The sequence below is a fragment of the Ascidiella aspersa genome, chromosome 2 (genome assembly GCF_963924565.1).
Source record: "Ascidiella aspersa chromosome 2, kaAscAspe10.2, whole genome shotgun sequence".
In the NCBI taxonomy this organism is placed as follows: domain Eukaryota; kingdom Metazoa; phylum Chordata; class Ascidiacea; order Phlebobranchia; family Ascidiidae; genus Ascidiella; species Ascidiella aspersa.
The window spans coordinates 38,243,515-38,269,040 of record NC_139448.1 but is presented as its reverse complement, the minus strand read 5'-3'; the positions used below and the strand labels follow the sequence as shown (position 1 = coordinate 38,269,040).

The 25,526-nt window shown below is 34.6% G+C and overlaps 1 protein-coding gene and 1 long non-coding RNA gene across 2 annotated transcripts; both read right to left on the bottom strand.

The window, feature by feature from the left end:
- Positions 1-7,886: 7,886 nt before the first annotated feature.
- LOC146165632 (uncharacterized) lies at positions 7,887-9,657 on the bottom strand. The gene is made up of 3 exons (XR_014494501.1): positions 9,558-9,657; positions 8,642-8,830; positions 7,887-7,990 (listed from the first exon to the last, which is right to left on the bottom strand). It is a non-coding gene; the product is annotated as an uncharacterized LOC146165632 (long non-coding RNA).
- An 8,113-nt stretch (positions 9,658-17,770) lies between these two features.
- On the bottom strand, positions 17,771-21,427 carry LOC146165631 (protein mono-ADP-ribosyltransferase PARP14-like). Its single transcript, XM_083382912.1, has 7 exons — positions 21,324-21,427; positions 20,956-21,111; positions 20,591-20,716; positions 19,485-19,572; positions 18,571-18,698; positions 18,316-18,496; positions 17,771-18,033 (listed from the first exon to the last, which is right to left on the bottom strand). Exons 1-7 carry the CDS (start codon positions 21,369-21,371, stop codon positions 17,771-17,773), a joined length of 990 nt encoding a protein of 329 aa, XP_083239038.1. The 5' UTR covers positions 21,372-21,427.
- Between the last annotated feature and the right edge of the window lie 4,099 nt (positions 21,428-25,526).

The following is a 25,526-nucleotide window of genomic DNA, read 5'->3' as shown; positions in this document are numbered from 1 at the left end:
AGAGAGATCTGGCCTTAGCAAGTGACAGAGCGGTCTCTGTTGATTGACAGAGAGGTCTCTCACCAAAAGAGTAGATACAATCATATAAGCAGACACAAGAAAAAGGCGATTGATACAACACATTTAGGAATTCTGTCATTATAAAGTTATAAACAGACCTACAAAGTAACTACATTGCCACTTGTTTTCAGTTTTATCTGTTCAACTTAAAGCAGTGTTCCTAATATCAATCGAACTTTATGACGCAGGGCATAAGCTTTTTTGTACACTGACACGAAATATCTAGAGACTTTATGATATTTGAAAATGCGGAGAAACTGTTCAAACCTTTAAGTTTATTCGCGAAGCTTATGTGTGAATAAATCGCTGCATAATCTTGTCAATCTTAAAAGTAATAATGTTTTCTAACCTAATATAATTTACGTATTGAGCAAACACTGCAAAATCTAACCTCTTATTAATATTAGTTGTACCTTGTAACAATACGGCATTGTGAAGCAATGGATTTATTCAAGCTAGAATTTTGCCGAAAAGAATACTAAACCTAACATTTTGCTTTAAGGGTTTTTAGTGCAACCCTTTCTAACTATACCATGCCTGTACTAAACCAGGCACCCGTGAACTCGCTGTACTATTTGTATGTTTGCTGTAGTTTCGTTGATAACAATGACTTCTTAAAGGACTAGACCCAGTGCATGGTCACCAAACTTTTTATTTACCTCATGGACTTAATAACCTTAAAAATTCATAATGGCGGGCTGGATAAGAAATTTTGCTTCAAACTTTATTAACTTGAGCTTATCGTTAATGAAGGAAATTGACTGTTTAGTTAGCATAAACTGTACTGAGTTTTGTGAAAATGTCGTTTAGTTAAATTTTTAATAAAACTTAGTCAAGAATCCGACCACATTTCAACTGAAGTTATTTACATTTATTTCCCGGGCCGGCAGAATTAGTTGGGTGACTTCTTGGGCTAGACCACAGTTCTCTACACACATGTGAATAATGTTTTAGTTAGTTTGTTTGAATGAGCTACAAAGTGAAGCCCTGGCTTTAACGTATTGTAAAGAGATAAGTTCTGTCAATCTGATGACATAAGTGTTTCCAAAATAAAGTCAGAACTTTGTTTTTTGACAAACTTCTTTTCCAGCTATTTCAACTGTATAGCTGAGATATTATAGGTCTTACAAATTCAATCATGCGTAATAGTCTGCCTTAACAAAATAAATCGACTAAACTATCCTTATTCAAAATAAAACTTCAATAAACTTAGGCTTATTACCAGTTTATTTCCCAGCATGGGCTATGCTTCTTTGGTTTCCAGGCAACAACATATCACAGTGTGAGAATGTACAATGATTAACCTGATTTGAAGTTGAAAAGCAAGCAATTAATGTTTGCTTTAAAATGCTGCGGCACAATGCGGATTAAGTAATTAAATGTTTGCTTAATTTCAGATATATTATTTTTCAGTCAAGATTGAAAGTTGTACCCCAGCAAGGTGCAAAAATGACCCTGGTGGTTGTTTAAAGCACCAGATAAACTATAAATAAACGAGTTTCGATAAGGTTGATTGAAGTGAAGTTTGGATACTAAAATGCTCGTCTAAGTCTCGTCATGAATTGTCTTTTTGTTTTTGTACGTTTCTATTGAGGTACTGTAGGCTAGGTCCCAGGACATTAAATTTCTGATGTTTTTTATTGTCAAATATGCGTCAATGTATTGCTTTTGGATGTTTCTATTAGTGTTGTAAATAAGTAATTTTTAAATGGCTTTAAAAATAAACAAGGGCAATTAAGTCAAGTCAAGTTATTTCGTAATTATTTCATATTATGCTCTGTAAGGTGAAAACTTTTAAAAAGAGACAAATTTTCTAGATCGAGTATTTAGACATCTTGCTTTTATAATAGCCTACTTTTTGTTTTGTGAAATAGTTTATTGCTAAACCGTTAGAACGACACAAAACGGAAAATTCTTTGACCAAATTAGTCAGGATAAGGTATGACGTAATGTATCATTTTTCTCCTATGTCAACATACGACTGAAAAATACATAATCTTATTTAAACAATTTTTATCGTTGCGAGTAGCTGCATTAAGCATTACGTCATACTTTATCCTGCCTTGGACTTAACATTTGGTCAACCTATTTTTTAAACAAAACAACTTTCAACGGCAATCGCGATTTTTTTTGCACGGCGAAAAAATTAAAAAAAAGAGTAAAAAAATGTAATGAATTAATTATTTAATATTTCTTTTTTTTCAAGAAAATGCGCAACTAGATTAAAATGTAAAACAATTGAAATGTTTGTTTTGACAAATTTCGAACGCAAAACGTCTTATGTAATCCACATGATCCTTATTTGTCAACAATATTGAAATATAACACTTTCAGTAACAAATACTTTTCTCATTAGTTATGTTTAAGCTACATGCAAGCAAAGAATTCTCAAATAAGTTTTATATAAACTACGTATATGAATACAAAAAGTGACTAAATAAGTTTTATATAAACTACGTACATGAATACAAAAAGTGACTAAATAAGTTTTATATAAACTACGTATATGAATACAAAAAGTGACTAAATAAGTTTTATATAAACTAGGTATATGAGTACAAAAAGTGACTAAATAAGTTTTATATAAACTACGTATATGAATACAAAAAGTGACTAAATAAGTTTTATATAAACTACGTATATGAGTACAAAAAGTGACTAAATAAGTTTTATATAAACTACGTATATGAGTACAAAAAGTGACTAAACAAGTTTTATATAAACTACGTATATGAGTACAAAAAGTGACTAAATAAGTTTTATATAAACTACGTACGAAAAAAGCGACTAAATGAGTTTATTTAAACTATGTGTAACTAAAACTACAAAATACCTTTTATTTTAGCAAAAAGTGCGATAAAAAATGAAAAAAACAAGCTTAGGTAAATTACATTAGAAGAAATACATATGTCATGTCTGAACGGTTAATAAAGGTTATATGTCTAGAAAGCAAAAGTGTATAGATAAATCATCTGCCGCGGATATTAGTGGGTTAAAAGATATTAGTGGGTTAAAAGATATTAGTGGGTTAAAATATATTAGTGGGTTAAAAGATATTAGTGGGTTAAAAGATATTAGTGGGTTAATAGTTAAAGAACAAAACCTCTTTCGCTAAACTCCCTTAGACGATTTTAAGTTTCAAAATTTGTGCACTTTGTGCACTGTTTTAAAGCTCAAATAAAAATTTTTGGCCACCTGCGCACGTGGTAAAAAAATTAGATTACATTGTTGTACATATTTGTCAAAACTAATTGTAAATTACAAGGTAAGCGGGATAAACGCTTGTATCTTTAAACACAACAAACATAGATGGGTTTGCCATGTTGTCTACAACGCTATCATAAGGCGAGCCATTTGGTTGATTCGGGGCAACATTCATAGAAGAATTGCCTCTGCAATATTCTCCAGTTATAACTTCAGCCAGAAACATATGCTTGGGGTTTCCTTTTGCATATGAATTCGAATGTTTGGCAGTTGTAGCGAAGTACACACCTTTCCCATGCACAGTACCTGAAGAGATGGATATAAAATACATCTCGAGTAAAGTTTATACACAGAGTTATTGAATATGTTTTGTAATAAGTGGTATTTAGAGACTCTTTTGATTAACAAATTTTAGCATATTAAATACGATTGTGTCTAGCAGCTATAATTTACATAAAAACACAACTTTTGGTCGTAAAATATTGTTCAGATGTTAACATTTTGTTTGACTTACCATTAACGCCAGAATGACCTTTATCGAAGCCTTGGTTACAAATGCTATCACATTTACTAGCATCGGTTCCATGAAATAATTCTCTTGTTATAATTGATCTACATCCAGCTATTACGTCAGTAACCTTTACTTTTTGGGCTTGATATTGTTTGTAGAGTGTTGGGTTTTGGATGCGTTCAATCTGACAACCATTAAAATGTAAGCGGATTTACTTTTAAAGAGGTTAAAATAGCAATAATATAGGAGTGAAGTAACCATTAAATTCTTTCAACATACCTTTGAAACATTTTTTCGAAGAGTGTTATTGAAGAGTGCCAGAACATGTTGGTATTCCTGAGAGGTTTTTAGAAGATTTACTCGTTTAAGTTGTCCTTCCATGCTCTCCCAGTGGGATGGAAGACCTAAAAAACATTTCAAATCAAGTTTTAAGGCCCGTTAACACTACAGCTGCGCTGAGCTGAGTGGAAAAGCCGCTCGAACACGTAACGTTTTTCTATAGCTGCGCGGGCCTTGAGTTTGAGCAAAGCGTGAAAATCTCGAAACAATAGAAATTAAATGCAAATTACGCTTAGCTCAGCTCAGCGCAACTGTTGTGTAAACGGGCGTTTAAGTCGAAGGTGAGGATAAACTGTATAAAATATAAAAAGAGGATTGGGTGAAGCAAAATAATGAATCGAGTAGAAATGTTCGCCAAGGTACAGTAAACGGAAATATAAGTGTATAACTGAATTCATAGGTTCAGTGTTGTTGCCAATTTGTAAGATGGTTTACTGGGCGAAATGCTACTTGAAAGTATAATTAGCCTCTTGTACAAAAATTTTTAACCTGAACCAAAGACATGATTTCGCGATGGTGGGAACTCCTGTTTAAATGTTGCCACCATTGCTTGTTGAAACACATAAATCGAGATGCTTTGCAGATAGTTGGGAATTGTATGTTCAAATCTGATTATGGCTTTTCTGATGCATGTAGCGGCCTCCTGGGCTTGTAATCCAATGCCGCCTAAGTAAAGCAATAAAAAGTGTTTAAATAAGAGTTAATATTAGGAAATATTTATTTTTTAAAAGCAGTCTACTGTAATAGCTTACAGCTCCATACACACAATTTAACATATTTGTGAAACAAAAATCCTTTTGTACACTGTATACGAATCTGTAATGTTGCTTGATAACGAATTGCAAAGCCAAAAGGATCGAGTAGATATTGCTAACAACCACCCCTTTTATTCAGTCACATTAACTGAAGATGATGCAAGCTCGTATTACAACTTCAAGACGATGTCGTTCTAGTTGACCTTTATGGCTTTGCAAATGATTATCAAAAATATTTCGCCTAACACTTATCGTCTACCTGTTCCAACTGGAGGCATTGCGAGCGATCTAACTCCACGTTCCTCAGCTTCCTTTAACATTTCCCGCAACGTATTTTCAAGCCAAGTTACATCACTGGTCACATGCAGATGAAAGATGTACTTGTACGACAAAGTACCAGCATTAGTGATACGAAGGCTGGCTGACCTGTACAGTGGGTTGTTGGCGCAATCATCAGCAATACTTTGACCACCTTTGGCCACAAGCAGTTTTCCAATTTCGGCTGGAGGTTAACGAATAAAAGAGCTCAACATTATCTCAACCGAATAATGATGGCAATTAAATCTTTTTACAAAAATCAGTTTAAAACAGTATTCACACACCTGACATGTCAAAATATTGCGTCGAGTTGACTATTGCATCACAATTGGCTGACATAATACTCCCCTGAAGAACTGTGACGCCGATGTACATCGGGCTCTGGACATAGGTCTTAACATAGGTCGAAACCTGTGTTGTTATGTACATAGTGTTTATCAAACAGGTGTCCGTGTACCCGAAGGGTCACTTGACAGAAATTTCGTGCATATTAGTGTCACTGTGACTATTTATTACAACAGTGTTTTATAGGAATTGTTGTTAACGTTTATGTGACTTAGAAAATGAAACGACCATGCTGTGCATACTTATAACTTTTTCTCGGCATCAGCATATTACCGGTATTGACACTATTGATTTGATTTAGGCGGTTATTGGGGGCTTCGTGCAAATAAACGTCATCACAAATTCTTGCAGTTTTTGTGATTTCATTTTGGAGTGCAATGTTGACATGTTGTGATTTTTATTTTATTTAAATTATTTTCTTTAAATTTTCTCATTAAACCCTTCTAACAAATGATAAAGATGCTATTGTAGCATTAATTAAATACAAGAAACATAAAACCCATTAGGTATCTCAAGTGTAAAATACAAAGTCGGCGGCCAGGTATGGCCTTTCATTAATGGGAGGAGTTTGGTAGTCAAGTCCGCTTGGGTATTACAAGTGTAATATCGGACCGTGGCCGATACCCGATACCAAGTAATATTGTCCGTCCTTGCCCGATACTAGGGTGGTATCGGTATCGGTGCCGATCCGATATCGAGTTGTTAAAGAAATTTCAGCCATACTTTACAAACAACGCAGCGATTGTTATCTGGGAAAGTCTTTTTTTTGGCTATTGCAATATTAATAATTAAGAAAAAACGGCCACCCAACAGTTGCCTCGTGAACCCAGAGATGAAAAAAGCAAACTTCGACTTTCGTATCTGGATTCGGGACTCGGCGAAGTCGGATACCTGCTTTAAATAGGACTCTAGACTCTAGAGTAAGACTATTCGAAGCTTCCACAGTCCACAGTACGAGGTGCGAAGTACCAAACTCAGAATCAGTGTTCCCTTGTGCACTTAAGTCACATTTTTTAAATAAATTAACTTAAAGTCCTTTTGGCAAAATTACTTGACTTGACTTTTGGGCATTGACTTAAATCTTTTGGACAAATGACTTGGGTTGAAATACAGAGGATTCATTAAGCACATTTTTTTGTATTGAATTTTTTGTAGAGTCATTTATCTAACTGTTTACACAACAATTTGCTTGCTATATGATGCGTTTACATTATTTTTTAGTTGCGTTTTTGCTCGTATTCGGTCGATTGTACTAATTTTAATAGTTTAACGATTTTTTGACAAGGACTTGACTAGGAATTGACTTGGTCGAATTATCACTTGACTGAGACTTGACTTGGACTTGAGTGGTTTTACAAATTACTCAACCGAGACGTTAATTCAAAATGTACATATAGATCGTATACCCAAGTGTTATTGTAAATTTGCAGTCCTTAACACGCGTAAAAACGCCCTTTTATATAACTAACCAAATAAGGTGTGTTTAACAACAATAACTGTATTTACTGGTACGTTTATTGCGGAGCTGGTCACTTTGTTTTCTTGAGTAAGTAGTAAACTATAAGCAAAGAAGACCAACGTCACAGGCGCTGAAAACACCTGAAAATGAAGAAAAGATAGCTAAGTTGAGCAAAAACTAGGAATTCATCATTAAAATACTGAGTAAACCTCTTCTGGTCAACTTATTCTGTTTCGAACGAACAGGTTTAATAAGCGGTTTGGTTATGACTAGGGCGATTATTTTTTGACTTGTCAAAAAAAGTCAAAATTTTGTCAACATTTACACGTTAGGTCAAAATTTGTTAAAATTTTTTTAATTCAAAATTGAATGAAATGCACATAAATCGTTAACAAATTAGAAAAAAACTAAAGTCAGCTTTTTGAAAGTGGTCGTTCAGTTATTTTGCAATTTATCGTTCAAGTATCAAAAAAAATTAGTTTTGATTTATATTCAAAGTCATTTCAACTGTATTATATCTTCATTAGAACAATACACAGTATAAAAAATGTGTAAACAACGACGCCTAGATTATTTAAATCAATGTATTTCTAACAGGTCAAATTTTTGTCAAAATAAATTATTTTAGGTCAAAAAATAATCGCCCTAGTCATGACAAGTATTCGTTTGAAAGTTGTGGTTTAAATAATTCCTCATTTGACAATAATATCAAGTGCTAAACGAACAACTTGCCGAGTTGCAGAAGTAAAAGTAAAAACAGAGTGTTTGGTAAAGTAATTTTCGCTGGTGCGCCGAACCTGTTGTTATTTTTCCACCAAACCATCCCGTCACTACTATTCTACTTGAATGTATTGATGGCCAACTTACCGCACAAGAAGTCAATAAACCATGGAAGTTTGCTGGCAATTGTTCGTAGTGTTTAAAATGATTCGCCATGTCAGCCGAAATGCACATGTTGATAAACATCAATGAACCACCAAGAATTCCAAAATATGTTTCCTAAAAAAACGCCTTGATGAAGCTTGGGTACACCATGCACGGATCTGTAATGTAGCTTTATAATAAATTGCAAAGCCAAAAAGATTGAGTGTATCGACACCATCTTGATTAAGACGTTTCAATTGTTCTCTTAAATAATTACGATTGTGCATTTTAAGATTGTATAAAATACACATTTCTAGTTAATAAGTTCAAATCATCTTAATTGAAATGATGACCTTTTTTGGCTTAGAAATTTATAAAATCGAACAACCCGACAAAAAGGATTTATCGCAATCCCCGGATTATACTTTCCGTAGGTTAACTATGCAACACTAAACATTTATTCTTGTAAAGATTTTTTAATAAAGCAAAACTCCCTCTGAACCTTTGTAGCTCAGTTAGTAGAGCGACGGTCTTGGTATGTCCGAGGTAGTGAGTTCGAACCACACTGCAGGCTTCCTGTTTTCTAGCCTGCCTTGCTTGCATTATTGTTCGATAAATTCGGGGAGTGTGCAATGGCTTTCGGTGTACTTAGGTACGTAAGCCGTAAACGTTTGTCAAAAAGCAGCTTCAGAAGGGTTTGATCACAGTTGTTGAACACGTGTGTGTGTTTGTATGTATCTTTCATTGTACCTGTTGTGATTTCCTTAGTTTAAGACAAGTACTTACAAAGGTGTGCCATAGTTTTAGCTCAATGGTTGATGCGTTGTTAAGCTGGTAATAGTAGACAATCCAACTTAGTATTCGGATGAGGAAACAAAGCAGAGAAAATACAAGGACAGCGTTCATTGCATTGGCGCCCTCCACCGACCAAAATGAGCTCGATAAACACAGAATTAGAATCATAAGACTCAGCACCTAAATTCAAAATTTATTTTAGTTTAGGAGCTTAATTGCTGGAGTAAGACGTAGTACGATTATCAAAGCCCATACAGAGCTAGATTTAGCATTTGAATAAATCTTTTTTTTATTTTCAGCTTAGTGAGAAGGCACTACGTTCTCAAAATGCTATACCTACTTCTGTATGAGCTTTGATATTCATTCTACGTCTAACTAAAACTCCCAACCATTATCTTATGATTGATTTGAAACGTTTAAAATGCTACCTACTTTTGTATGGGCTTTAATGTTTTAGTTTATCCGTTAAATACTTTAGTATTTGTTGACGTTACAATTTCTTTCATTAACTAATCGTGGTTTATGTTTTAGCGTTTTAAATATGAAACGGATGGGACAAACTGAATTGACAGTTACTTTTGCCATACAGCTTCAATTAGTTAAACTGTGTATTGCAACTTGTTTTAAATGCATATGTCTTCACACAGACTCCACATAATAAACCTGTAGGTCATGGTTTTGAACCTAAATTAAAGTAACTAACAGTACAAATCTTTGTAAATGGCCGTATTTGTCTAATTCTAACTAGAGTACCGTAATAAGGTGGTGCCATATAAAGGCAAATTGTGTTCAATTCTCGACAAGCTTTCGTATTAGGTTAAAGTAGAAGTGAAAACAATTAAAATGCACGAAGTAGAAGCAATAGGAAAAAGATTCACATAGGCCTACAATACGAAAAAATTCTTACCAGTTGAATTGTTTCAAATACGCCTTCTTTAGAATTGAAAAAACTTTTATTAAGTCCACGAACATCAGTCATCGCAATCTCTCATAAGCTATAATTTTTTAATATAAACAAATAGACATTTAGCTGTTTGCTTGATGAGTACTTTTCTGGTTTACTTTACAGGAGTTGTTCCACTTTCAATCAAGCTGTACAACATAAAGCATAACATTTCCCAATTTTTGTTTGAAATTGACACCAAAGTCATTACCTTTAACATTGTCATGATAACCGCTAGGGATCAGTGTTGTTTAATGACTTAAGTCAACACTTAACTTAAGTGTACTTAAGTGACTGTTTTTAAATGACTTGATTTGACTTAAGCGTTTTGGGCAAAATTACGTGACTTGACTTAAATCTTTTGAATAAATGCATGGGTTGAAATGAAGTAGTTATTTGTATTTAAAATTTTGGGTTATATATCGAAATTTTTGCACAAAAAACAATTTGCTTGTAATATGTTGCGTAAATAATCCTATTTATAATGACCCAATTACCTTCACAATTCACACTTAAAAATAAGGCCCTGAAAATTACCCCTGACAAAATATACAACAACCGCAACCCCGTCTAGTTATATCTACATTTGTATGTTAAACTCAAATCACATCTGCTTAACCAGACCTCGGGACCTAACTGGGTTATCCCTTGACGAACTGTGTCAATTTGTGAATTGACACAGTTCTACACTCATAAATGTTGTTTCTGTTTGTATGTTAAACTTAGCATTTTTTTGCCAAACTTTTAGGTTTTAGATAAATTTTAACTCTACATTTAGCCTATACTTGTATAACGTTTTGTTTTTTAACATCACGTAATATTCTGCCTTTCCTAAATTAAACAAATATCCTTGTTACATAGTAGAATTACAATAAACGTACTACTGCCAGTTTATTGTCTGGCATAGGTTAAGCTTTTTCGGTTTCCACGCAACAACATGCCACAGTGTGAGAATGTATAATGATTAACTAAACTCGACGTTTAAAAACAAGTGCTTGATGTTTGCTTTAAAATGAACCGGCGAAATGCGGTTTAACTAGTTAATTCGCCCATTAATAGAAATGATCTTAGTAGATTTTTTCTTGCTAAAGATTTTTTATAGTTTTTATATAAGAACCGATGTAGCCTAGTGGAAAAAAATAAGACCTCTGTTCTCTATACCAGAGCTTTTTAAACTTTTTTAGTTTTATTTGCACCTAGCATGTATCTTAAGATTTCATTCACCCTTGTCTCATGATATAATAAATCTCATCTATATATAACAGCACAAAATGACTTAAGTTGTTTGGCAGGCTATCATCCATTTCTGACGGTTCACCTTTATTCACCCCTTTTGGTTGGTTCAACCCCGCAAAAATTTTATTCACCCTGGGGTGAACCATTCACCTGATTAAGAAACACTGCTCTATACTACTTTGCTCTCTGTGATTAGATTAAACTTGCTTTAAATTAAACGCAAGGGCGGCAACCTTTACGCCGTTTCAGCTTGGTTGGATGTTAGTTTGTTCTCACTTCAGCTTGTTTGCTTTGTTTTGCTTTTTTGTGTAATGTCGGCTACTGGTTGTAAGGTTTGATTGTTTTGTTTAGAAGACACACTTTCATTTGGTGCGCTATGCACGGATCTGTAATGTAGCTTAAAAATAAAATTCAAAGCCGAAACGGTTGAGTAAATCCTATGGAAAACGATTTCAGCAATGCGTGTCTTTATCAAGCAAGACGATGTTGATTTATTCTTGATCTCGATTTTTATAACTTTTAGGCTTTGACATTCAATTAAGCTACATTTTCACTTTTTATCTATATATTTTTTCAGTTTATATATTTGGCTATATTTTGGCAGTCATACTCTTTTGTTTGTGTTGTTTTCAAGTTTAATAAGTGTTACTAACTTATTGTCTCCGTTATATTCTTGTTCGTTCTTACACGCGCATAAGGAAGCAACGCATCGCATAAGCAAAATCACTTAACTAGTCGCGGTAGTTTATCAACTGCTAGCCTCAAAGATATTCGAAAGATATTCGCAGACATTGTAGTACTAAAAAACCCGAAGTCTTCAATTCTGGAACAAATTTGGAAAATAAAACGTGGCGCAGTTAACCTGTGGCCATTTTAATTTATGGCTAATTGGCCGCGCGTTTCTTGAGGCAAATTGCGACAAAAAAATCGGGGAAGGTGAAAAAAGGTAACTTTAATTGAAGCATTTTAGACAAAAACATTCTTCAGTTCAAGGTGTGTCAGGCTATGAGAAATTGAAACAGTCCTAGAATTTTGCTTGTATAGGTTTAGCTCTTGTAAAATTAGTTAAGGATGATATTAGGAAAACTCAGTTGATTAGTCGATAGCATAGTTGCACATTTAATTTATGTTGTCAAGTATATACTTAATTTCAAATATCATTTTCGAGCATAATGGTTGGAGGTTGTAGACGTAATAAGAATATCAAAGCCCATACAAAAGTAGGTAACATTTTGAACGTTTCGAATAACTCTTTATTCATTTGCAACATGAAAAAAAAAAGTTATTCGAAACGTTCAAATTGATACCTACTCCGGTATGGGCTTAAATATCATTTAATTTTTCGACAATATTTTAGTTTAGGCTACATTGTTATTGATTTGCAGCAAAATAGTCATGACTTAGATCAGTTGTAATGGTAGTTTGTGCCTTTTAAAATTTATGCGCTTTGCCGACAATTTTAGTTACTGTCAAGTCGGTGCTAGCGCTATCAAATCTGAGTAGAAGATGCATTCGCATTTCGAATCGGCGTGATATAATAAACAAATGGGCATAGATTGATGACCTCACAATTGATAACTACTTGTATTACGTTATGTGAAATCGAATGTGGAATATTTTCGTCTATTACCTGAACTTAGTTAATTTTTTTTTTGAAGATTCACCAACGGCGTTTGGATGGGGAATACCCTAAGGTGAAGAAGTCAAAAGTTATCTTGGATCCTTCAAGGTAATTTCAAGCATTAAAATTGCCATTCTTATGAATTCAGCATAGGTTTAATTTAAACAATATGTAGTACCATTTAACCATAACGCTTTAGTGCAAGTGGTCTTGTTTATATATATATATATATAATCATATATTGGCAACCTAATGTCCTACAGTTTGTTGGAGATTTAATTTACAAGTTTTTAATAGGAGCAGGAGCAATCTACACATCTGGTCTGCGAAAGAGAAACATCTTCAAAACGATAACTCAACACTTCGGTGAGTTATTTATTATTTGAGAGGAAAATATCAGACTTTAACGATTTAACTTAGCTTCAGCTATTTTTCTAAATTATTAAAATCGGTGCGCTGGTTCATTAGGTAAAATACACCGGATTTTTGGTCCTTTTTGGGGTTATTGGTGGGTAATGGGTGGGGTTAGAAAATGGGTTAGTGTTGAAATTATTAGGAGAGTAGGGTATTAGTCCTATTTCGGCCTTATTCCTTTTTCCGAATTGTGTTTTATTCTGACGTTGGTGTGGTTCTTATCTCGTTTTTTTGCTGGACTCTAAAATTACTGGCAAACTTTTTTTGGCGAAATTGTCTTATTCCTGTATATGTTTAGAAATAAGTATGTTTTTTAGATATAGAAGTATTATTTCTTATTTACTTACCTGTGTATAGGCTACATGTGTGGGTTTTGTTACAAGACTATGACAAAAATCAAAATTTCATAATTAATAGTATAATATATTTTGTAATCAATAAACATTTTCTTTACGATTCGGTGATATTAAAATCTGGTAGCTTAACAGGTTGGAACCCATCGATCAATTCTTGTGTTTTCTTAGTAATTAGATTAACCAATGTTTCCTTACCTCCCTAACGTTGTCTATTTGGTTTCATTTAAGAGATATCTTATCTATAGAAATACGCACATAACAAATTTTAAGGCAAGCTAATTCCGTTTTTTATTGTACAGTTTCAAGCATCTCTAACGAACATTTCAACCACGACAACATTTCAACTACACTTCCATGTTTTGAAGAGAGTGCCTAAGAAGTTTTCATCTTCGTATATAACCAAGTGATGTAAAATATTTAGTGCTATGGCTGTAGCGCGTCAATTTCGATTGTAGGACCTTGACAAATATTTTTTTTTCCAAATCTAAGCAGTTGTTAATAACCTGCTGGAACAATGCACCTTTTTGCTGCAAAAGTTCCATGTTTTGCCATGTGTATCTTGACATGCGTGTCACACAGCTATACAATTTTAATAGCTGTTGTATTTTATAGATTGATCAAATAGGAATTGCTAGATTCGTCAGTTTAGTGCGGTGATTTTAGCGGCCTCGTTTAGTGGCTTTTATTGTGCATCTTTTAATTCACGCTCCGCGAAAACTGACGATTTTTTTCGTAATGTTATCTGCGGTACGCCACGCGACGCTTGCAAAACAGTACCACAATACATTTGTCTTCAATTAATAATATTTTCATTGACTATATCCTTCAATCGAAGTTGACCATGAGTTTGGATAACCTGCAAAAATTTTTTTTCGATACAAAGTTTAGGAAATTCCGTCAAATTTCTTGCATAGCTAAAATATATTTAAAAACAAACTGCGCTACAGCTTTTTTTTTGTTGTTATTTTAATAGATATTTAGACACATATTTTTGGTTCAGGTTCCTGATATCCATAACAAACTCCCCGGGCAAGTACCCCTTGGTTCTAAACCTATCGAGATAGTTGTAGAAATCCACTTTATTTAGTGGAATTGCGAAATTGTTTTTACATTTACACGTAACTTGCGCATGTAACCTTATATTAATCAAGTAAAACTAAACCAAACCTGAACCAAACATAAAAATTAACTCGCAGTAGTATAGGAGAAAATAACATGAATAGTGATTTGGGTATTTTGTGTGGATAACAGAATATTTTAAAGCGCGTTTGACAGTAAAAGTTTCGCGTTTTGCGACGATACGATTAATTGGCGATAAAAATAAGAAAGTAGAATGGTTAGAGAAGCAATGGATGTTTAAGTTAGTCGAAAAACAAGTACGACGTCCAAATAACTGAACTGTGAAAGAGACTACAAGAGTCCAAGAGACCCCAGGGTAAAAGAGGATTTAGAATCAAGAAATCTACCAATCGAAAAACTGACAACCAAGAGACAAACAAAATTAGATTGTAATATAAGGACTATGCCAAGACACCATTAAGTCGAAATACTTACTACGTGACAAATGAAAGTAGCAAGTCAAGGCTGCCTTGAAATTCGCCGGGTAAGTTGTGCTGTTTACTTTAGACGCACACTACAATTAAATGCTCCTAAACATTATTATTACTTGAAACTCAGCATTTAAAAACGATGCCTTTGCTTAAAAAGTAAAGTGCTTAAAAACACTTATCATTTTTCATTCTCAATTGTAAATTGTTCTTCCGGCAAAATTTTATTAAAGTACCGACGTTTCGACCCAACTTAGATAAGAACAAACTCGTCTTCTACGGGAAATTATGGAAGTATTGTTTTAAGAACTTTTATTTACTATGTTTAGACCAAGCAGACAGACTACGATAAAGCTAAGCCCGGCAAGCGAAAAGGGTACGGATCCGACTCCAGGTGATTATGATTTACTATGTTGTTGCCTAAAATATTTAAGCTGGTTACTGTGGCTTTACTGTCTGGTTGTGTTGGTAGATGTTTGTCATTTTCCATAATTGCAAGATGGCTACCTGAAAGCGATATTAGCACCAAAGGCAAGGCACAAAGAGAGACAGCGAAAAGGATGTATATAGTGAACAGCATTGGCTTTTTGCATGAACAAATATGTTTTTGCAGGTTAACAACTTTTTCTGCAGGTTTTTCACACTTTTTACAGATTGTAGGCCAAATATAGGAGTTTTTAAATAAACTGCAAATTACTTAAGGCTGTTGTGTTACATTTTGATCCTGGAATCAATACAAAGTGTCAATGTATTACAGCACGAAGTAAGTTGCATTTTAGGAACCTAAAATTTAACAAAATTTAGTTATCCTTATTAGATTTTTGCAGATCAAAGATGCCTTATTCATCCTCTCTAGTGCAAGTGTCATCGTGAAGAAAATGTTTTTTTTTAAATGCAATAAACAAATACACACCAAATGTTGTAGTTTGATTTTGTGCAATTTTTTTGAGTTTTTTTATTAATACAACAACCGGTACTAACCAAACCCTTTCAAATAACTAAATAATTGGAAGCCAAATGTAAAGTTTGGAAGGCAAATGTATAGGTTTTAGGAATCTATTTTCGTATGTTAGTACTAAAATACTTTAAATGGAGTAAATTTCACAGTTAAAGCGTTAAATACTACAGGCAACCGCACAATGCTTGGAATAATTTATTTTGAGCGACGGTTCCGGTATGACCGAGGTTGTGAGTTCGTACCTCACCACAGACTAGTTTTACAATCAGCCTTTCAAAAAAAAAAAAAAACCAAAAAATAAACATATAACCATAAAAGTGCAACACAGTTGTATCCAACAACGGCAAACTTTCTGTATATGACAGTTGGTAAGCCGTAGGTGCACAACCTTTTTTTTACAGCAGTATTAGCAGTCCGCCATTAGGAATGTACGATATTATCGTATCGGGGTCAATGTTAAGTGTTAAGTATCGGTCATCATCGATCCGACGCCGAACTGTAGCGTGTAATTTATGGAATCCTGCAAAATCGCGGGTCGGAAGAATTCAACAAGCGGATCTGAGCCACTAGTTGTAGTTTATTGACCCCTGCTCTAGTTTAAAAATGGCTAAGATCCAGTCGTGACAGCTAAATACAAAATATAGCGAATCAATTGTGACAAAAAGCACAAAGCGATTCTTATGACAGATAACAAAGTATAGCCTGTGTATGTATTTTATTGGAAATCTATGTTGTGGTCGTTCAGGTTTTGCTAGCGGCTCATAAAACATTTTGATATTTTCCCCTTATACGCGCCGCTCTTATAAACACATGACAGTCCTTCATACTGGGGCAGGGGTCGGGGAACTATGGCTTGAGATCTGTCTCTTTTCATGATAAAATCTACGCAGATAAATCTAAGCTATCATGATAAAATTGTACGCGGCCGTGACCCCCCCAAAAATCAACAGTTCAGTAGTCGATTTACTGCAGAGCTACCATCCATTTCGGACGGTTCACCCTTATTCACCCCTTTTGGTTGGTTGACCTATGCAAAATTTTATTCACCCTGGGGTGAACCATTCACCTGATTAAGAAACACTGATTTAAAGGATTACATAAGAGAATAATGTTATAAAAAACAAACAATATCTAATCTGAAAGCCTAAATCTAACCCCTCGTCGGATCATTTAGCATCCGGGTAACGGTCGAGTTTGTTTTTATCTCCACTGTAATAGATAAATGGATTTAGACTTTCACAAAGTATCAGCATTTTTACTGGGGATTGTACCTCAGTTGGTAGAGTGACTGTCCAGCGTATGACCGAGATCGTGAGTTCGAACCTCACCACAGACTAGTTTTAAGAATTTAATGCAGCAGGCAACGGTGCTATGGTTGTTTCTCGACTTACCTTACTACCGAGCCTGTGTGGTAGAGTAACGGTTCATGCTTCCCCGAGGTCATGAGTTCAAACCTCACTGCAGACTAGTTGTTTTTCTAGCCTGCCCTGCTTGCATTATTGATCGACAGATTTGGTTAGTGTGCAATGGCTTTCGCTGTACTAATGACACGTAAAGAGAAGCTCACACGAAGTTAAATGATCAACAGAAAGATTTAAAACAAGTATGAACTATTTTATATTTTGTGTTCAGTACCAAATAAGCTTCAAGTACCAAATAAGCTACATACAAACAAATAATGCCAAACGATTTTTATTAACACTACGTACGTTTGAATACAAAAATGACTAAATTAGTTTTATTCAAGCTACGTGTCTAAAACTACAAATAATTTTTGTTTAAGCGATAAAAAATGCTCACAATAGTTTTATTTAGACTACGTACTAGTACTAAATTATTGTTAATCTAGGTTTGTGTAAATACTAATGAGTCAAAATTTACTTTTTAATTTTTGCTATGTTTAGATTAAAAGTATCTGATTTTATTATTACGCGTCGTAAAGTTTTTCGCGCCTGGAAACTTTCACAGACTTTGTGAGTAATTAAATGACATGCTGGAGGGCAAGAAGGAAAAAAGAGGGCACATAGTTGTATATATAGCCACAATTAATTGTAAATTACAAGGTAAGCTGGGTAAGCGCTTGTATCTTTAAACACAACAAACATAGATGGGTTTGTAATGTTGTCTACAACACTGTCAAAAGGGGACCTATTTGGTTGCATGGGGGCAACATCCATAGAAGGTTTGCCCTGACAATATTCCCCAGTTATAACTTCGGCCAGAAACATATGGTTGGGGTTTCCTTTTGCAAATGTATCAGAGTATTTTGCAGTTGTAGCGAAGTACACACCTTTTCCATACAAAGTACCTTAAACAATAAATGTAAAAAACTTCGTGCACACCTTTCATACACATTACCTGAAGAGATGAATATAAAAGACTACATCGAGCATTTTATACGTAGAGCTACTGTAACATGTTTTGTAATAAGTGGTATTGAAATGTTCTTTTAAGAAGACTGTAAATATTTGACAAATTTTAGCGTATTATATTAAATATGGTTGTGCCCAGCAGCTATAATTTACATAAAAACAAGGTTAACTGTATGTAGTAAGTAATTTTTCAGATGTAAACTTTTTATTTAACTTACCATTAATGCCGGAATAACCTCTATCGAAGCCTTGGCTACAAATGCTGTCACATTTATCAGCATCAGTTCCATGGAATAATTCTCTTGTTATATTTGGTCTACGTCCAGCCAAAGCATCAGTAACCTTTTTCTTTTGTTCTTCAAATTGATTGTAGAGTGTTGGATTTTGGATACGTTCAATCTGATATTTATTTACAAGGAGGTTAAATAGCAATAATAAAAAAGTGGGGTAACTGTTAATCTCTTTAGTCAAACCTTCCAAACATTTATTTGCAGAGTTTCATTGAAGAGTTTCAGAACACGTTTGTATTCCTTTGAATTTGGTGGAAGATTTACTCGTTTCCAAGGTTGTCCTCCCATGTCCTCCCAGTTGGATAATATATCTAAAAAAACATTTCGAATCTAAGTTTTAAGTCAAATGGTGAGGATAAAATGGATTAAAAGGATTGAATGAAGCAAAATAACAAAGCTAGTAGAAATGTTTGTCAAGGTACAGTCAACTGGAATATGACGGTATAACTGGATTCGTAGGTTCAGTAACTTGGTTTATGAGGAAAATGACACTTAAAAGTATAATTACGACACTCAGTCTCTCGTAACAAAAGTTTTAACCTGAGGCAAAGTCATTATCTCGCAATGGTGGAAACTCCAGTTTGAATGTTGTCACCATTGCTTGTTGAAACACATAAATCGAGATGCTTTGGAAATAGTTGGCTTTGGTTTGTTTAAATCTGTTGATTGCTTTGCTGCATACGCGAGCAATGGCATGGCGACTTGACTTAAGTCACTGTTTTGAAAAGACGTTTTCTTGAAAAAGTCATTTGAGTAAAATAACTTGTCGAGTGTTTTAGTATAATGACTTCACTTATTTTTTTTTGACAAATGACTTTAACTTAACTTGAATCTTTTAGTCACAGACTAGGGTTTAAACTAATTTTTTATAAGTTTGAGCTATTGTTTTCAATATTTGCACGTTGCCGATTACATTTGTATAATTGTTTTTGTTTTTTTCTTTCTTGAGGTATTGCTAATAAAATAACCAATTTTTATTGTTATATTATATCAGTGATTTGGCTTGTAGCTAATGAAGTTGCCTTAACTTTACTTGGGCAACTGATGCCTGTGTAACAAGTAATTTCAAACTGAATTAAAACACTGCTGTTAGTTACCTGTTACACGGTTACGTTGAGAGTACTTTGCCTTGATAATTGCAAACACGTAACAGGCAAGAAGGGTCGCGGTACAAATGGAAATCACCTGAAAAAATAAGGTAAAAAACAAAAAGAAAAATAAGGGAAAAACAAATTTCCAACAGGGGTTCTTAAACTGCGGGGTGAAGCGCACTAGGGGCGTACAAGTTTACAAAGCAACGCAAAATTAAGTTGACAAATCACATTATCTTTTAAGTTTGCGGTTTAGGGCCATTATAAAACATCTTAAGCTAATAAAGTCATGAAAATGTTACGCCTTTTGATATCAGTGGTTATTGGGGAATTTTATTAACTGTCTTCTAATGAATATATTTTGTACTTTGTTTGTTTAAATTTCTTTCCCAACACCAGCCAATAGAAATATCCTTTTTTTGCTTTGGTACGAATTCCGCAAGTTTTCAAATTTTATTAGCTTAACATGTTACTTTAATGTCAATGAAATAACTTGAAGTGGACTTGCTCTCATAAGGCCTTGACTTGGGCAACCGATGACTTGGACCGGGACTTGACTTGCTATATTTTATGGGGACTGAATTTTATTTCAAATTACAAGTCAATGACTTGACTTAGGTGCACTTAAGTCACTGTTTTTCAAATGACTTGACTTGACTTAAGTCTTTGGGCAAAATGACTTGACTTGATTTAAGTATTTTGGGCAAATGACTTGGGTTAAAATAAATTGTTTCAATTAAGCAATTAATTATAAAATTGCGTTATTTAGCCTAATCTTTGCACATGAAAGAATTTGCTTGTTATATGTTGCTTTTATGTTATTTTTGACTCGAGTTGCTCATAATAATCGGAGGAGTTTGCCGGTTTTCATAATTTAAAGTTTTATTTTTTTGACATGGGCTGGACTTGAAGCTGACTTGCTCTAATTATGACTTGACTGGGACTTGACTTGTTATTTATTCAAAAAGACTTGACTTGTACTTAAGTTATTTTACGAATTACTTGACTGGGACTTAAGTCATTTCAAAATGACTTGTTTACAACACTGCTGCAAACGATGTTTTACCTGTAGACTGCATTGTAGTTCTTTAAAATCATTTCTGTTTACTTACGGCACTGATGACGAGTAGATAATATGGAACCAATGGCGAAACGTTTGCAAACTTGCTCGCCGTAATAGCTGCGACCACCATACTGACAACATACATCACGGCGAATACCGCTGCACAACAACTTTCCTAACAAAATTGCAGGATTGTTACTAAAAGTTGAAATATTTGTTCAGCATACAATTAAACTATAGCTGCGATCAGTCGACTGTATCCTATCTTTAAATACAATAATTACTAATTGGCGCAGCAATTTATCTCGCATCGGTACCATCGATCTTATACAGCATTAATATAGGGATTGCACATAGGGATAACCCTTTATACTAAATGATATTACACTATGGGTCTCTGTTAAAGCTACTTACGAACTTCCAAGAACATTTGCATTTACAGCACCAGCCAACAACAAGGATAAAAACGCAGGCCACTGATGTAAGGATAACCATGCCCGTAGACCCTGTGCCTTCCAACGTCCAAAAATTGCTCAAAAGACATATGATCCATGCAGCTAAGCTTAAAACCTTAACAATAAACAACAACTATATTAACCTTATAAAAGCAAAAACTTGTTTTCAGACTAAATTTACAGAACCATGCGTTTCTAGTCGATTTAAGAAAACCAAAAATAAAATAGATTAAATATTTTTTCTAGTTTAGGTATTTTTGTTACTTTTTCAAAATAATTAAGGTTGTATTGGCCGGTTGGTCTACAAAACATAAGAAGAATGCTTACCCCACAAAAGATATAAACACAAATAGATTTCCTTGTATCTTCTAGCATTTCAAGTGGTTCACTGTTATATCAGTATTAAAGAATCTAAAACAATACACATCGACTCTGCATATTTAACACGAATGACAACTTTAACTGTTGTACACACGAAGCACAGTACGTCAAAAATATCGAAAATATAACGTCCAGGCGTTTACCAAACAATTTTACAAAGTTATAAATTTCCCAGCCTTACAAGATAAATAAATTACAGCATTCATGCAAGCATATTTGTTGGTTTATTTTTATTCAGGGAGTCGAACCGTTTGACTTTTCCGGTTCAGTTCCGGTTTCGGTTAGCAGGAATTTAAAAGTTCCGGTTCGACCATCGTTATTTCAAAACCTGTTCATAAAGTTCCGGTTCAGCTCCGGTTCGACCATCGTTATTTTAAAACCGGTTCATAAAGTTCCGGTTCGGATACAATATAAGTTGCGTTGAACCTGAAAATGTGGGTCAAAAAACGTAGAACAGAAACTTTGAATTGCAAGTCATTTAATGTACATTACGTGATTTAAAAAAAAACAGCGATCATTATTAAAATATCTAAAAAAGTAAAAATCAACGTTTGATTTAATTAACTTTTATGTTTTTTTATAAAATTTTAAAAGTGACCAAACTTGACTCAGTAAAATACAAGTTGTGCTGAAGTTAGCCGCTTTTGTTAACAGTTTCGGGTTTGGTTCAAGTTCTTTTAATTTGTTCGGTTCAGTTTTGGTTCGACTCCTTAAAATCTTACAAAAAAAAACGTTGCAGGTTCGGGTACGGTTATAAATTTGACCCAAAATCGATTCATAAAGTTCCAGTTAAGTTCCAGTGCGACCCCCTGATTTTAATATGAACTCCAGCCTAAAGATCGAAATAAGAACATCATCAACGTCTGAAAACACAGTTCAGTATGAGCAGGGCCAGATTAAAGGTACTGTAGGCTAAAAGCTATTTACTAGGGAAGGGCCTAATTTTGCAAACCAAGCTACAAAAAGTAGTGAAAATACATTGGGTTCACTTATGACGTTTTTTCGACGTTGAACTAACTTAGTTAGTCATTGCAAAGCTTGTTTTGGGACTCCGCCGGGGATTTTTTTGTATTTCACTCTGTTTTTCATTCGCCTAGATGATACCTAGATTTTTATTTTAATAATGAGTTACTATTATTTGCCAAATACGCTGGTCGCTGTGCATAACCTAACTGAATATTGGCCTAATAATTGACCTTGAGTAACCCTGTAGGATACCTTGCGCGTTTCACGATTGGATGTTCTTTTGCAAACTGTTTAAGGAAATTGGGAAATCACTGCACCATCATGCGTGTTAGTTGCTTGCCCAACAGCATTTGACGGAAACTTAAACATTAGGCGACCGTTATCATCAAGCAATTGGCAGCCAGCTGACAATGACGCTGCCCGACATGGCTACATATATAAAGCAGCACAGTAATTGTTTCGCCACAGCGACAGGCCGTTATCCAATCTTGCAACTTGCAAACGTACGATTAGGCGTAAATTTTCGCAATAAAACGTAATAAAAGAATACAACATTCTACTTTGAACATCCTCACATGCGAGTAATTCAAAGAACGTGTCTGGTTCACACTAAACGCGTTTTACTTCTAGCGTTAGCGTCTGGCGCAAAACGTCGTCCAGATCACACTAGAAGGGTTGCCAGCGTTAACGGCAAATTCCTAACTTCTAACTGAAAGTGTCAAAGTTGAACAGTTTCAACTTACTCAGCCAAAATTTTAAAAATGTTTTACGTTAACGCCAGAAGTGTTTATTGTGTGAACAAACCTTAGGAATGATGTAATCGATATTCAAACCTCTAACAATATCACTATCTATGCTTAAAAGGGACTCCAGTCCTATTAGTCGTAGTACCGTCTAAATTAAAATAAGTCCAAATCCCGTCAGAAGAAGACCTAAATGACAAGAATCTTGCCTAAACAACACTTTATCTAACCCGTTAAAAGTGTTAGCACAGAACGCCAGAACGTAGATAGGTCTTAACTCGTTTACGGCATAAATGAAACGATTTATTTATCTACTCACACACAAGGCACATATTCACTCGATTTAGTCATTCGTTTTTAAGGAAAACTGTACTGTACTGGTACTGAATCTGTATCACTAACAGCCTTACAAAAATTCACCTTAAAAATTTGAGGGCCGAACTTTTCCAGGGCCTAAGGGTATAGCCTTATTAGCCTAAACCGGCTCTGGGTATAATACCAAAGTAGTACTAATACCTAAAATCCTAAATCTGTTGAATAATGGCTAAATGGACAGAATCAAGCCTACACAACATTTTACCTAACCTAAAACTGCACCCCTAAGTACATCATCAACTCCCCAAACAATTTCAAACCTTACCCATTTTCTAACCCCACCCATTACCCACCAATAAGCCCTAACGGCGCCGGTCAAACTAGGACACCCAAACGTCAATCCAATAACGCCCGATACCAGACCCGTGGCCCCGATGGTCTTATCATAGGCGTAGTCAGGGGGGGGGGGGGGCTGAGGGGCCATGGCCCCCTAAAATTTATAAATATTTTACTCTTAATAATTTGTTTTGTAGCATTTATGAGCAGTACCACAACATTTGATCACAGGCATGCCACACTGTAATTGTCATGCATTGTTAGGTCACAAACGATGTAGTTAATGTAACATTTGCTATTCATTAATTTAGTTTTACTACTTTTAGACAGTTTTTCCTCTTTGACTGTTTTTTAGTATTGCGTTAACACTCAGTCAGTTGCTGCTCGAAACGGTTTGCTCGCATTCTTATTTGTGTTCGTTACGGCAATTAATACAATTACAAAAGCTAAACAAAAAATTCCAACATTTTGGCCCCCCCAAAAAAATTTTCGGCTGGCTACGCCACTGGGTCTTATACCCTCTCTATACAGTTTTAGGCGGTATTTTAGCCTTTTAGGCGTTATTCCAAAGAATTTAGCACTTATTCCAACAAGTTTATGTCTCGTTCAGACGATTAAGCTCTTATTTTGTTGCGGATATTTCAGCGTATTTGGATTTAATTTGCCGTAAAACTTCTTTCATGCGTTCAATGACTTTATACACGCCAGCTAATTATGCTCAAAGTGGATTTGTTAACCTTTATAAAACAAACATGCTATCAAATTTGTAGCATTTATAGCGATAACCTAATATCACCAAACCATTTAACATCAAAATATATTGGATTTCGAGGCATTTCCCTTTCATACACAAACTTATATAAATTCAAAAATATTAATCCAAACAGTCGTTTAAAACCTGAATAAGTATTAATGTCAGCTATCAGCAATAAATTAATGTCAGCTATCATTAATGTCAGCCAATGTTGATTTATATGACTTTAATCTGCAGTAACAGATAATGTAGTTCGCCAATACATTGTAACCGCAAGGAATAAAAGGTTGTGCAGGCCTGACATAGAAATGAAATAACTGTTGTATCGCCTAAAAACTAGTAGATTTAGAAGAAAATATATCAAAAACACACATATCAAATATCAGTTTTATCCGTGAATAGTTACTAGCCAACTGTGCTTTTATTCAATTTTGATGATAAACTCTAAAAGTCTAAATCATTACCTAGGAGCCTGCTTGTAAAAGTAGCATACATCACATCTGGTAACGTTAAACTTATTTCGTTTCAAGTTTTAGGACGATCAGTATTTTTTGCGCTATACTACGTTTTGTTTATTTCTACAATAAGATAATTGCTACAATGCTGTTGCAAACCTCCCTGCTTAAGCATACTATTGCATCTCAAGGAACAATGCCAATGCTCTTAAGTTGTTTTGGCAAAACGTTTAGGCCCGAGAAACACGGCACGACAATCCTGATCAAGAAAACAATTAACACTAACTAAGCTAAAACATTGCCTCAGTGACAATCGGACGAAACTCAACAAAGGCTAATCGCGCTTGCCATTGTCACTCCACCCAGCGCCTGACACACGCGAAAAGCTCAACCCAGCGCCTGACACGCGGAACCTTTTAAAAGTTCTAAACTTACAGCGCGAAACAGACCGGGTTTCTTGATGATCGCCTTTGTCAAACAATCGCACAAAAGATGCTCCAACGAGAAATACATAAATTGCCTGCGTTTTACTTCAGCTAAAAAAACAGGATGAGCCCATGGCCACATATTCCCCTGGTTA

Coding starts and splice junctions, on each gene's coding strand:
- LOC146165631 (XM_083382912.1), bottom strand. CDS start 21,371: ATGCTAGAAGATACAAGGAAATCTATTTGTGTTTATATCTTTTGTGGG. Junction 20,717..20,955: donor GCAAATGTTCTTGGAAGTTC/GTAAGTAGCTTT, acceptor CAATTTTGTTAG/GAAAGTTGTTGTGCAGCGGT. Junction 19,573..20,590: donor ATCTACTCGTCATCAGTGCC/GTAAGTAAACAG, acceptor TTATTTTTTCAG/GTGATTTCCATTTGTACCGC.